The sequence below is a fragment of the Chionomys nivalis genome, chromosome 19, assembly GCF_950005125.1.
Source record: "Chionomys nivalis chromosome 19, mChiNiv1.1, whole genome shotgun sequence".
Lineage (NCBI taxonomy): Eukaryota > Metazoa > Chordata > Mammalia > Rodentia > Cricetidae > Chionomys > Chionomys nivalis.
The window spans coordinates 57,648,663-57,663,101 of record NC_080104.1 but is presented as its reverse complement, the minus strand read 5'-3'; the positions used below and the strand labels follow the sequence as shown (position 1 = coordinate 57,663,101).

General features: G+C 40.9%; 1 protein-coding gene across 1 annotated transcript in view; it reads right to left on the bottom strand.

The window, feature by feature from the left end:
- The window catches only part of Btbd9 (BTB domain containing 9), a 365,934-nt gene that overhangs the window by 289,932 nt on the left and 61,563 nt on the right, over positions 1-14,439 (bottom strand). Inside the window, exon 6 of the mRNA XM_057794462.1 lies at positions 14,119-14,238. Within this exon, the coding sequence (XP_057650445.1) occupies positions 14,119-14,238 (120 nt within the window). The remainder of the gene's footprint in view (positions 1-14,118; positions 14,239-14,439) is intronic.

Genomic DNA, 14,439 nt, shown 5'->3' with positions numbered 1-14,439 from the left:
ATTTAAGAAGAAACAGGTAATGAATGCATCTGTGTATTGACCAGAATGGTGGCAGTAGGTGGCTGATCCAAGCCCTGAGTACAGTCATAACACCATTTCCCTGACTGTCCCAGCACAACTACAGTGAGGAATATTCTTTCAAAATGAATGGATATCATCAATATTCTCTAAATTGTTATTCATCTGACCCCTCTCTTGAAACATCTACATACCATTATTTTGGTAGCCTTTTCTCTTTCCCAGCTGTTCATTGCCAGAGTTTGCTTCGTCAACAGCTCTGCATGTGAGTCTGGCAGTTCTGTAACTTCAATCTTCTTAACTTCATAGAATCGTTATTTCCTTACCTTTATAAAAACCTGTATTTAATCGTGTAACTGAGATATGATTTTACTACTTCCCAAGCACCAGTGAAGCACTGTGCGTGATGGGACAGACAAGGACGTTCCACCTCAGGGACAAGGTTTGAGTGAGAGTTAAATCTACATATGGACAGTTAATTCATGAACATTTTTATACTACGATGACTGCCGCATTCTGTGAAACCTGAGACTGCACTGACTGCACAGAAGTGCTCCTGTTTTCTTGAACCAGAGCTGTTTCTGAAGCTAGCAGCACACCCTAGCATGCTACCTTTTCACTGTCTCCACAGCCTGCCACCACAGTACTAACGACTGAGGAAACGACGCCTGTCGGAACCTCGCTCTCTAACAGCAGAAATGACGTCCATGGGCACCACTCTAACTACAGCAGCAACATTTAATCCCAACTTACTAAATGTGTATCTGGCAACTGCCTGAATGCAGACCTACTGATGACATAATATGCTTTGTAAAAATTAAATAGTAGATAGATACTACTGTTCAGTTATAACGTGGGCGGGATGGTTGAAGGGAGGGAGGAATCTGATCATCCTGCTGTAAGAGTTAGTACTTCACAATCTTGAAGTCCAGAAGAAAACTGAATTATCACTGAAGATAAACACACGGAGATAATGCCATGATAAAGACAGAAAGGACAGTGCTTTACATTTTAAAACAAACAAAAAGACCAGCTTTAGAACACCAAGCATGATGGTGCATACAATGCTGAGGCATGAGGATCATGAGTTCAAGGCCAGCCTGGGTTATAATGAGAACCTGTCTCAGAAACAGAAAAATAAAAAAGTAAACCCCAACCCTCCAAAAATCAAAACAAAAGTCAGACTCCTTCAGACATATACTTTTCTGCAAATGTACTGACTTCCTTCTTTACAGGCAAATAAAATTCCATTGCATTATGTCCCATATTTTCTTATCTATCCATCTGTTTATTGAACTGCATCTAGGCTGGCTCCATTTCTTAGCTGTTGCATCATAATGCAACAGTAAGCATGGATGTGCAAAAGTATCTCTGTGCTATGTTGATTTTGAGTCTTTCGGGTGCCATTCATGAGTATTTAGCTGAAGCATAGGATAGTTTTGTTTTCTAAAGGACCTCTACACTGATGGCCATGTGTGCACTCCCATCAGCAGTATGTAAGGGTTTCTCTTGCCTCTGTCCTCATTTACTGTCTTGATGAAGCAATTCTACCTGAGATGAGATGGAATCACAAAGCAGTTTTAATTTGCATTTCCCTGATGGCTGAGGATGTTTGAACAGTTTTCTGAAGATTCTTTGGCCACTAAATACAATTTTTTATAAATAACACATTTATGTATGACTATACTTAGAGAAAAAAAAAAAAGCTGGGTGGTGGTGGTGCAGGCCTTTAATCCCAGCACTTGGGAGGCAGAGGCAAACAGATCTTGGTGAGTTCAAAGCTAGTCTGGTCTACAGAGCAAGTTTCAGGGCACTTAGGGCTGTTACACAGAAAAACCTTGTCTGGAAAAACCGGGGGGGGGGAGACAATATACTCTATTCATTCTAATGAATATGAGAATATATATTCTAAGAACATGAATATTAAAAGATCAGTAAAATTTCTAGTCATATTTCAAATTTATTAGAGAAACTAACAACTTTTTTGTTCTTTTTTGAAACAGTTTCTCTGTATAGCTCTGGCTGTCCTAGAACTTACTCTGTAGACCATGGTGGCCTCAAACTCAGAGACCTGCCTGGCTATGCCTTGTGAGTGCTAGGATTATAGGCGTGTGCCACTGCCCAGCAATAACTTTTCTTTTAAAATATTGTGGAATAGTCAAGTTTATGAATCATTCCTCACGTTTTAATTTCTTTAAAGTAGACTTATACAGCACCTTTATTGCAACCAAATATCATGAGTTGAAATATTGCTCTTTCCCGAGAGAAATCAACAGTAAAAGAGGAGCTTACAGAAAAATCTTTTCGTCTGACAGCTTATGATGGGATACATCCATGAACCACACTGAAAATCTATCCTTTGCAATCAAAGAAAACAGTGTTTACACAAAGAACATGCCCCAAAGTTCTCCAATATAGAAAAGTGTTTAATCAAAATATTTGTTGACAGCTGGTTAGTGCTGATCTAACGTAGAAAAGAGAATCAGTGTCATTACAATCCTTTGTTTTAGGTATAAGAGCTGAATATGCAAATTATCCCAAAATGGAGCCTCATTATCTGTTTTACACTTCAAGTGTGATTTTAAGCACTGTAGGTACACACACACAGAGTGCACATTTATCCCAACAAACCGTGCGCATCATCTGCTCAGAACCGGGAGCTGCACACATGCTTCTCCAACATTAACTGCAAGGCAGATGGTAGGCACTGATCAACAGATACAAAACAAACCCCAAGTCCTACTCCCTCAAACAGTCCCTCTCACTTCTTTCCTTTAGAAAAATATCAAGCAGCTTTTCCTTACTATTGATTTGCAACCCCATGGTTACAATAGGCAAAGCCAAGGAGGATTTCAAAGAAGGAAAAATGTTTCTTGGCACAGATTTGCTTTTATAGTCTTAGGCAGGAGATTACACTAACTTTGAAACGCACGGCATACTGTATTGTTTATCAGCATCTAATGTGTAAATGAGCTCTTTCTATAACTGGAGGTTTGGTTTTCAAAATACATAATTACTGATCATTTTAGTCCGCATCACATTTCTTTTGCAGGGTGAAATGAACTAAAACAGCTGTTATGTCCTAATAGCTTTATAATGTGCAAAGAATTTCTATGACTATCCAAAATTAAACCTATAGCTTCCCATCAGGCAGAACGTATTCAAGGGTACATATGACCCACATTATTTGGAAGAACAATTATTAACTTATGAAATTATAATTTGAAGCATAATGAAGGAAAGCTGCTAAGGAAAATCCCACTGCTCATGAATGAGGTCAGACACCAAGTCCACTGCTCAGCTCTCCACCATCCGCCGTAGCTACTGGTCCTTGCAGGGATCCAGCCCTCTATTTTCATACTGGGAGATGAATTTCTAGAAGGTGAACCAAGCCTGGAACTCTGCCCAGAATTTCTGGCAGCAGACAAGCAATCTGGTTTTCCTGCTGGTCCCATGAGCTAACCTTGTATCCACAGCGAGCACCCTATTCCAGGGCACTTGTGCCATTTATAATCATCACCAAGAAAGCACTGATCATTTTATTAACCATGGAACTTGTATGCACAGTTCTCTTGAAGCGTATCTCTGTGAGATGGAATATTAAAAATCCTGTTTCCTAGTGTTGCTTTCTAACAATGAGGAGGGGGACAGCAATGCTTAGAGTGTTTTCCAGAAAAAATCTATTATTATTCTGGCAGTTGCATTTAAGGATGTTAAGAGGGTTAAGGAGAATCAAATATTTGATGAGTACTACCTAAAGGAATGTAAAGCAAGGCCCAGGAACCACAAAATAATTAGAGGAGTGCACAGGGTATACTATGTAATGGATGGGTATACTGGGCCACTCAAGTTATAAATATTAAAGGTCAGAGCAATCGCTACTGGGTAGTGTGGGTGACATCTGACTGTATACTGGCCTAGCTCTCCACTGAGAGAATTACTAACCACCAGCATTCCCTCTGGATTACTATCCCAAAGCAAGCAGGATAGGAGCTGACTGTCGTGCACAGGAGAACTGCATCTGGAGTTTGCATCCTAGCTGTCCCTCCAAGTTCCTTGCCTTCCCAGGCTTATATCAGCAGGGCTTTCACCATCAACACTACTTTCTTATCCACACAGATGCTTGACTGACAGGCTTGGAAACACCTCCCTAAAGGCTCCATTCATCAGTGTGTTCTCGCTTCCTGCTCCTCCATGTCTGTGGTCTGTCCCCATGTTAGAGGCCCCTGGCTAATCATTCAGGAGCCCAGTGCTCTGGGCAGCTTGCCTTCACCCTCCTCTGCCTTGTACCCAACAAAACACTGTCTCATGCCTAATATTTCACTATCTTCATGCTGGTTCTGTATTTCCTGAGTGTCATTACTAAGCTCTAGCAGAGCAGTTTCCAAAAGTCTCATGTATGAACATTCATGTTCACATTCCCACACAGAGCACATACCACAGTGACATGCTGATGAATAGCAATTTTTTTCTCTTAAAAAAATGTGTACACACACACAATCAGGTCGAATCTTGGCTACAAAAAAAGACTTTCTTCAGTTCTCATAAATTTTTTCTATTCTCTGAAAATTAACCCAGTTGAAAAGGTCTTCATAGTGAAAACTTTAGTTATACGGTAAAAAGAATTCAAAAGCTTAACTTTAAATAAAACCAAGTAAATTCTAGAAATCTATAGAAGTATCCAAGGTAACACGAATGTGCCATTCACACATAGGCAGTATGGTTGGGCGCTAGGGAGGAAACAGACACTGGAGAACTGAGTGCAATGCAGAGCCTGCCTTTTGTGTCAGTACCCAGAACATCCTCCCCACTTCACTTCCCTCGCAGGAGCCTTGGTCATTTAAGACTCAATTCAAATCCTCCCCATAGGAGGGTCCTCTATCACTATGGTCTTGTACCTTTCATATTTTACTTTATCAATTTTTAATTTTTTATATTTATTAATTTATTGGGGCCCTAAATGCACGTCATGATATATCTGCAGAGGTCAGAGAAACACTTGCAAGAGTTGGTTCTCTCCTTCTACCATGTGGGACATGGGGCTCAAACTCAGTTCATCAGGCTTGGCAGCAAGCACCTTTATCTATTGAGACATCTCTTCAGGAATCCTAGAAGGATGCAAAGTTTGTCCTCAGGGTTAGGGACATCTATTAGAGGTTAATTACAAGTATTATAGGGTTGGCAGTTAGGGTAGAAATTAGGTAGTTTCAGGGATCTCTTCTGAAAACAATAAAGGGAATTGGATGGGATAAGAGGTAGATTGGTGTGAGTAAACTCACACTAATAATAATAGTGAGTAATAAAGTGAATACTTGTGAGCTATTATTTGTAGACAATTTACATTGGTATAGATTTCTTGTATATTGATACAAATTTAAATTGTTATATTGAATATGCTCCTTTTTCTGTTTACAATACTTGTACACCTATGCAAAGTTATTGTCATATGGTATGCATGCACGTTTCTACCTCTGCTTAAGATTTTTTGTATATTGATACAATTTTAGGATATATTTATCATATTGCACTATACAGTTCTACCTCTGATCAAGATACTTATACACTGTTTACATTTTGAGGTCACTGTCTTCATTTTCTGCACAGGTGTTTAAAGAATATTTAATATTCTAATATGAAGCCTAAGTCTTTAAGCTATATAGGTATTAAGAATTATAGGTCAATAGTCATTCATGTTTGTCATACTTATAGTTAGACTAATCAGTTTCTTTAAATACATAGAGATTATATTCCACATAGATAGGTAATCTTAAACCACTTCAAAGAATTATAAAATATGACATTCAAATAACTTAGGAATCTGTTGACGTGACACACAACTGCTTCTTGAAGCACCGATCTATTTCTGAGAGAATGTTGGGCACCAAAGACACTCCACTTGGAGCTTGGCAAAACTGGCCTTTGGGTAAAAAACTGCCCATGCCTTGACCACTGACAAAATGCATGGTATCCAGACTGAACAAGCAGAATACAAAAAAAAAAAAAAAAAAGACTGCCAAACCTTGCCAACGACAGTTTCAAAATTTTCCTGCCTCTGAAAATGGTCTGTCAGTTACTCTAGGCCTTAGCCAAAGCTGCTTGCTTCAACCTTGAAAATGGAACTTTGAGTAATTGTCCAGGTAGTTGGTTATCTGTCATTTTTTGCATATTTGGAAGTTGCTTGATTGTACTTCCTGTTTGCTCAAATAATATTATTCTCCTTCTCAGGTCTCTAATGGGGTTAAAGATGAGATAGTTGTAGTTACCTTCCTCTCATGACTTAGCCAAGCCATTTCTAACATAAGACTTAAACTCCTTAGGATAAGATAACTATTAAAACATTCAGCATATATTTATTGCTTATTATTGTTTATGCTTGTTGTAATTCTAACTTTTAAACCTGATATTTGTTCTTATTGTATATAGTTTTGTATTGTAAAACTCTTCTTTAGACAAAAGGGGGAGATGCTGTGGGAACTCCTTCAGCCAATGGCCTCTGAGATGCTGTCCCACTTTGGGTGTGGTCTTGGGTACTATGTAAGCAGACCTAGGGGTGTGGTCAAGCTCCTTGGCTGCTAGATTCGGTTCTGTTCTCCACTACCTTTGAGTCTACCTCTAAATAAAGAACCCTTTATTATAATCCATTCTGAGTTAGTGTGGGACTATTTTATCATAATCGACAACAAATTTTTAGTAGATTGTTATTTCCATTACATCATGAGTCTCTTTAAACAACTGCATCTTGCTATCTGATGTAGATACCTCCCACAAATGGTGTCAGGTGAATGTCTGAATAGATAAATCCTTTAGCAACAAAGAAAATACATATTTTGGGGGGTAAATTATAAAAAAGGATGTTTGAGGACTGATCAGGCAGCACCAATCTGTTTGGACCTAACTGCTTGGGAAGCAACTGCTAACAGAACAAAATATAGCTCTTGCCCTTCCACAATGAAAATCAGCAACTGGTATTTGTGGTAATAACAGGTTATTAGTGCCATTAGCATCCTCTTCATGCAATGAGCTTGTTGACACTCTCTAAAATTACAAAACAAAATGCTAAGGAAAAGGACAACCCCGATCTATTTTCTCATGTTCCAACCCTCTGCTATACACAAAAGGAGCTCAAGCGTTATCCTTTAAAACAACAACATAAAACAAAAGGCCTGGATTCAGCTGAATAACACACATAAACAGCCATTTCTCAAAGGTCTTAATGAAAATAAAGCACAGTGTTTGGGTTTTGTTGTTATCATTTGGTTTTGCTGTGGGCTTTTTCCCCCCAATAAGAGGACTCTAGGTGAAAACAATAAATAATTTCTCAACTTAAAAAAAAAGCAACTCAATCTTGTGAAAAGAGATTTCACAATGTTTGTTGTTTCTAAATACAACTGAAGCAAACAAACCAGGAAATAAGAACACCGGTGGGTTTCACTCTACAATAACAAAGCCTGAAAAGATCTTAGGAGGAACCAAGGGGCAGAAAGATTTAAAGCTCTACTGACAAACTGACAAAGCATACTGAAAACAAGGTTTGCCAAATGCTCTCAGGAGCATGTTTAAGAAGAGAACTTCTTCAATTGCTCATCATCACCAAGTGTGAGTTTGTCCACTCGGTGGCTGTCACCAGCTGGACAGAGCAGCCTTTGGTGCCAGTGAGCCTCCTGCAGTATTCCTGGAAATGGCTCTCCCCACAGGGGAAGAAAGAGATGTCACTCAGTGGGAGAATGCTTCCCAAAAGGGCGGCAAAGGTTCTGGTTCCTGGGTCTTGCAACTCTAGAGCAGGACTGTTCCGTTTGTTTTGCTAGGTTTGATCTGGCTCAGTGTTTATTCTGGAGGTTGAACCCAAGGGCTGGTGCACGCGGTATGGTGCTCCCTCCCACCTTGCTGCACATGCAGTGAGGGCTGCTTCTGCACCACCATCACACACACACCCCACCCCTGCCACCACCTAGTAATGGCAGTGTCGGACACAGAATTAGATCCTTTGGCTAAAAGCTCAGATTTCCAACACTCAAGTTCTTCATCTGTACAGCAATGAAGTCGGTTCTCCTCCCATGAGGCCGTTGTGAGAATCACAGGGGGAATAAAATGTGGCTGGGTCCACAAGTGCCCAATAAACATCAGGCTGCTCCCTTTCCAGCCTCCCCAACCCTCTAATCCTCTCCCTGTATCCTCATTCCTCCTGTTTTTCTGACTCCTCATATATATTCAGTGAATCTGTTACTCTTTTATTTATTTCAGAGTTCCAGAAGAAGGCCTGAAATCCTTATTTGTCAGAAGCTGGAACAACTGTGCTGTGGAAGCCCACAAGTCCCCTCCGCTGTGCAGATGACGACTCCTGAGTTTGCTGGCACATAGTGGACATCCACGGATTCTGGGCATAATTAATGCTTCCATCAGTAGGTGACTCAAACAGTACAAATGTTTCAGATGTTATTTCACAAATCACAGACTTCAAAATAATTTATATTTAAATATGGTTTTACTTTAAAAATCATTTCAAATTCTCTTCTGCTCTAAGTAAAATTGTTATAATTTAGTGACACCATGTGGTTACGTTTTGCTTTGCATTCTTAGAAAAAAATGCTCCTCTCTCTGCAGGTTGTTCTGTGCTAGTTCAAGTACCATATCAAAGTTATAGGTAGAGGAACAATTCAAACTCAGTGTTTGCTGAAACAGCTACTTCTTTAAAGTGGAACCCTTCCCACTTCTTTTCCATCATAAATAGAGCATTTCTCAAATGGTTGAGCTTTCTGATCCCAGGAGGAGAGGAAAGGCTCAGCATAACTGACTAGGAATCTAAAGCCTCCAGGTGAACTGTTCAATTATGCCACTGTTTGCTTTTAAAAGCAAATAAATGTTATCTCTGCCCCGTTAGGGGGTTGGGGGAGGGAAATAACAAAGACATGTGCGTCCACACACTGTCAGCATGGCAAGAGAGAATGCCTCCATAAATAGAAATGCTTCTTTTCTCGTTTGTTCTCTCCCCGCTAGATCTACAGCCCTGTGTAGGTACTATAATCTAATGAGAACGAGTGGGGAAAATGCTGTAGCTAATGACAGCGGGGATGAGGGTGAACTGAAATGTACGGTAGCAATAAGAGAGATTCAAGCGCCTCATGCCAACAAATGGTACGGTTTTAGTACACATCTAATGAGGCTTCCTACAGAAGACCAACTACACGAGCAACATTCGCCACAGTCGCCAAAGAAAGCCTCGCTGGCCAAAGCAAAGACCAGATAATGCCATTTCCTATAGCTGAGCTCACACCACCACCCTGGCAACCTTACTTAAAAATGCATCCCTGCTGCCATTGATCCTTATTATCCATAGTGCCATCTTGACAATATGTAGTTATAAATTTGTGCATATGCCTCCCCTAATTGACAAACATGGAACCCCTGACATCCATCAGAGCTACAATCTCAGGATTAAGTACAAAATATAGCACAAAGTAGGTGCTCATTTGCTGACTGAATAAGTGGTGGCTGAACACATGAAGAGACTTTTTTCCTGAGCTGGTGAGGCACAGCTAAATTCCTGTTCTGCGTGGAAACAGAGCCCCTCTAGTGCGATGTTTATCATCACTGAAGGCCTCTAATGGAATCCCTGAGACTAGAAAGACAGACTGGCAGATGTTCTGTGACACCCTTTCCTTTGTCTGTGACATACTTGGCACATTGTAATTTCTCACTCTAAGAAAAGAGGAAGGAAAACCACAGTAATTCAAACAGTCAACAGGAATCAAAGGCAATCACTGTAAAAGAGTCAAGTATATGCTACAATTCAGCGCATGAGAAACAAGGCCAGTCTCATCAGGGTGTAAGCAATCACTGTTAAGTGAACAATCCTCAGTTAACTCCCCAACCTAAACCATCCCCTCCTCTGTCTGCCTGAATGGAATATCTGACTATAAGGAATTTTTAAAATAATAGAAAAATATGTAGCATTCTTTAGCACTGGATTGAGGAACACCTTTCTGAATAATATATAAAACTAGAAATAATTTCAAAACACTGATTTGAGCATCTCTTTTAAAAACGTAAAAGTCTATTTGACAAAAGAGCATCAATTTAACACTAAAACCTAGTATCAAGTCACATAGCACACAAAAGAAAATCACACGTCGCACACACAGACGCATGCACGCACATCTATATCAACGCAAAGGTCTTACAAGTGACAGAGTATGGTTTGCTCTAAATATGAAGATTGCACATAAACTGCAAGTCACTTTTCTTCCTCTCCACCCAAGGATTAAAGATGGGGACAGACAGTATTAGTCTAATCTTCTGGTCACACAGAACAAGCCCCACTTCACATACAAACAGGGGTCCAGTATGAGTCAATCATTTCCCTCCATTCGTCATCATGGTTGAAATGATTACTGTGGTCTGAAGCCTGGCACTATCTTACTGCAGCAGACACAATCTACTGCTGTGCAGGATGAGCACTGCCTCCATCACACTGCACAGGTATTGCAATGGCAGACTTAATGACTGTATCTATACACATACATACATACACACACGTATACAAATATAAGAATCAAAATATACAAAACTGCTATAAACATTCAAAAATGGGCAAATTATTAGTTATTGATATACCTGTTTGTGGCAGGCCTGGGACTGTCATGTGTGACCTGACAGTACAGGAAGTACCCAGAAGACTTGGCTACTAAGAAAAGGCACAGTTGTCTTAATAAAAGCCACCATGGCAAGGATAGGACCTTCTCTGATGATCAACAGTTCAGATTCTCAAGTGGACAAAAATAAAACTCTGCTATGTATGAATGTCTACTTTCAGCCAGACATCACGCTCTGCACTTGTCAACTAGCTATCAAAGCAAAGGCCACAAAGAGTGCTGTTCCTATTCTTGATGTGCGTGGGTGCCAGGCTGAGGAAGGCACAGATTTACCACAAAACGAATGTGTGAGGTAAAGCTAGGATTGGGGTGAGCCCCATCTACAGCACAGCTCAGTTCCAGGCCACAATGCTTGTTCCCTCTGGCCTGGTCTCAGAAAGAGGTGCAGGTAATTTCCCTCTCCTCAGTTTATAAAGTATCACCACTGTCACTGGAACAGATCAAAGCTGCCATCCATACAAAGCATTCAAAACCTTCGATTTAGCCGGGCAGTGGTGGCGCACACCTTTAATCCCAGCACTTGGGAGGCAGAGGCAGGCGGATCTCTGTGAGTTCGAGGCCAGCCTGGTCTACAAGAGCTAGTTCCAGGACAGGCTCCAAAACCACAGAGAAACCCTGTCTCGAAAAACCAAAAAAAAAAAAAAAAAAAAAACCTTCGATTTGAACCTCCAAATTCAAGTTTCCTAAAGAAGACAAGCTCTGAAAATGCAGAGCTATGTGCCTCCTCAGGGAGTCTGTCAGCACTCCACCGTCCTAATGAATGCACGACCAAGATAAAATAAGCAGCAGGCACAGCAACGCTGAGTCACTCGTTACAGTCAGCACCTGACATCACAAAACCACACTACGCACAGAGAAACTGCTGCATACAATGCCACAGTCTAAGGTCTGCTCTAAAGTACGATGATTTGGAATCCAAATTCCGTGCCTATAAGAGCTTGCAATTTCACTCTTGGAGGCAAAAATAAAACACAAAAGATACTAAAGAACAAAGGTGATATACAAATACACAAATTAGCTAACAATAAAAACCAAATCCTTACATACTAAGGAAGTATTTCTTTGCAGAGTGAAGTTCCTGCAAGCAGTTCATTTAGAGCATTGTTTAAGCAGTCAATAAGTGATTGGGAAGGAAAACCAATGCATCCTTGGATGTTAGTAAAACCTAATTCTTAGATTCATTTTAAAATACTGTTAGAACAAAAACCTAATCAAGAAACAGAATTTATGAAGAAATGTAATAGATGAGGTAAAATGGTTATTTCTTACAATATGGGCCCTGAGATTGCTCCCTTCTCTTGCTATCACTGTCTCTCACAGCACTTTTGCTCAGATTTGTAGTTTGGCACTGATGAGCTGTGGTGGTATGAATGGGAATGGCCACATAGGTACATATATTCGAACGTTTGATCCTCAGCTGATAGAACTGTTTGGGAAAAATTAGGAGGTGTGGCCTCGTTGGAGGAAGCTTTTAACTGGGGCTGGGCTTTGGGCCTTCAAAAGCCCATGCCATCCATGCAGGAGGTGCAGGGTTGAGTATGGGTAGGTGGAAGGGGGGTGGATGCATGCTCTGGGAAAAGGTGAAACCCACAGTTACTGCTCTGGAACCTGCCTGACTACCTGCTGCAAGCTCTCACCACAACGGCCATGGACTCAGCCTCTGAAACTGTAAGCCTCAATAAACTCTTCTGTAAGTTGATTTGTGCATGTGTTTTTCCATAGCAACTGAATGTAATTATTACAACATGTACTAAAACAAAAGCTGGCAACATAAATAAAACAAAAAATGACCTGGCAAAGTTAAGTTCATAAAGGAGGGAAAGAAAGAGGGGAGGAGTTAAAATGGAAATGTTCAAGGGAAAGTATACTTTGTAGATGCTAGAGAGCCTGACTGAAGGCAGCTGGAGCACGGCGACTGTCCCGGCTGGAAGCATGGTAACTTGTCCTCCGAGCCATGTTCGCATTGTTTCAGATTACGTAGCAGTGCGCTATCCTCCCACTCACGTCAGCTTAGGCTGACACGCTGTTTATTTTTTAGCCTGCTTCAACCATTACAACCTGAGTTACTGCAGATTGGATCTCCTCCTCTTTCTCCTCTACCTCCTCCTCCTCACGGGTCACTCTCTCCAAATATCTGGTGGTAGCTCTGGGATATGGAATCTTAACTCGATTTCTAGTCTCTCTTATTTTAATCCATCCCAAACTCCTCTAAATAAAAGAAACATTTTAGTCCCTCTTTGGGGAATGAAATGGATTTTGTTCATTTATGCACAAGAGGATCCCTGGGCAACAATACTGTGTCCAGTAATACCAATAAAAATGTACTAGTGGTGGGAAGGTTTCATGAGTCCCTGTGCTGAGTTAACATGAGTTCACAGCGGTGACTCCTGGCCAGGAGACTAAGCCAGGGACATTTTCACCTGCTTCATGTCAGTCACAACTACAAGTCAGAGTGGATGGCGTCTGACGTGGGGAGGCAGGTGAGGAGATGGTGAGAGGCCAGCTCCACATTGTCCCTGTTTTGTCCAACCATTTCTCTTCCCTACTCTCCCACACCTATATATAAGCCTACTATTTTCTGCCTTTAACCTCTTGCCTTAAAGATTGTCATCGGAGGGCACTGTCCAGTGGAAGAACAAGTCTATGTGATTTTCAGGGAACTTCAGCCATCTTCACCAGCTCCCAATTTCATTAACTTCCATGTTTTGCAGAAGTACAGAAAGTTTTATCAAAGAAGAATGTGAACTATTAGAACAATAACCTTTCAGCACTCTCTACAACAATCCTACCTGGGGGCTGAGATAGAATCGGCTGGTACTGAGAAAAAACAAGGTGAGCATGAAGTCTATCAGCTAAGCCGGCCTTGTGCCTTTGACCAACCGCACTCAAAACACTTGCGCTGGCCAGGCAGTGGTGGCACACACCTTTAATCCCAGCACTTGAGGGGCAGTCACAGGCGGATCTCTGTGAATTCAAGGCCAACATGATCTACAGAGTTAGTTCCAGGACAGCCAAAGCTACACAGAGAAACCCTGTCTCAAAAACAGACAACAACAACAACAAAAAAACCCATCTGCTCTGGCACACCCCACCTGCCAACCTGATGCAGACAAAGGCATCCATAACTCTCCTCCTGGCTCTGGGCACCAACAGGGAGCTTTGAGGAAGATCTTCCCTGGATGTTAAGGAAACACCACTATCTAACCACAACTGCCTTCTCTGTGTAGACAACAGTGAGTGCAAAGAGCAACTCCATCTCCACACTTGCACAAACATGCTGGACAGCTCCCCAGTGCAGCCACACACTAAGGTCTATAAACTTCCCCTACAGGGTTTTGTTTTTCTGTTTTGTTTTTTCTTTTGGTTTTGGTTTTTTGAGAGCAATCTCCTTCTCAAACTCGAAAAGTCCTTAAATAAAGATGGAAATCATTTATTAACAATGAGTACTTACCTGCAGACACGAGCTGGGAAATACAACTTCTGCCAAGACCGACACAGGTAATGTGAGTGATCTATAACTCTGATCCAGTCAAGTTCATCCATGGACACCTCAATAAAGTAGGAATAAGACCTAGGAAGGAAAAGGAAAGAACAGGGCACAGTGACAACAGAAAACCAAAGTAAGATATTAAAATGTACCAAGATATAGAATAAACTAATTCTATCTGTTTCAAAATAACATTTATCAAATTCAGGCAGCAATGAAAGCTGTATAAAACACTCTCCTTAGCATTTACTCAATGTATTGACATTTCCTCTCAGTTTGTCTTTC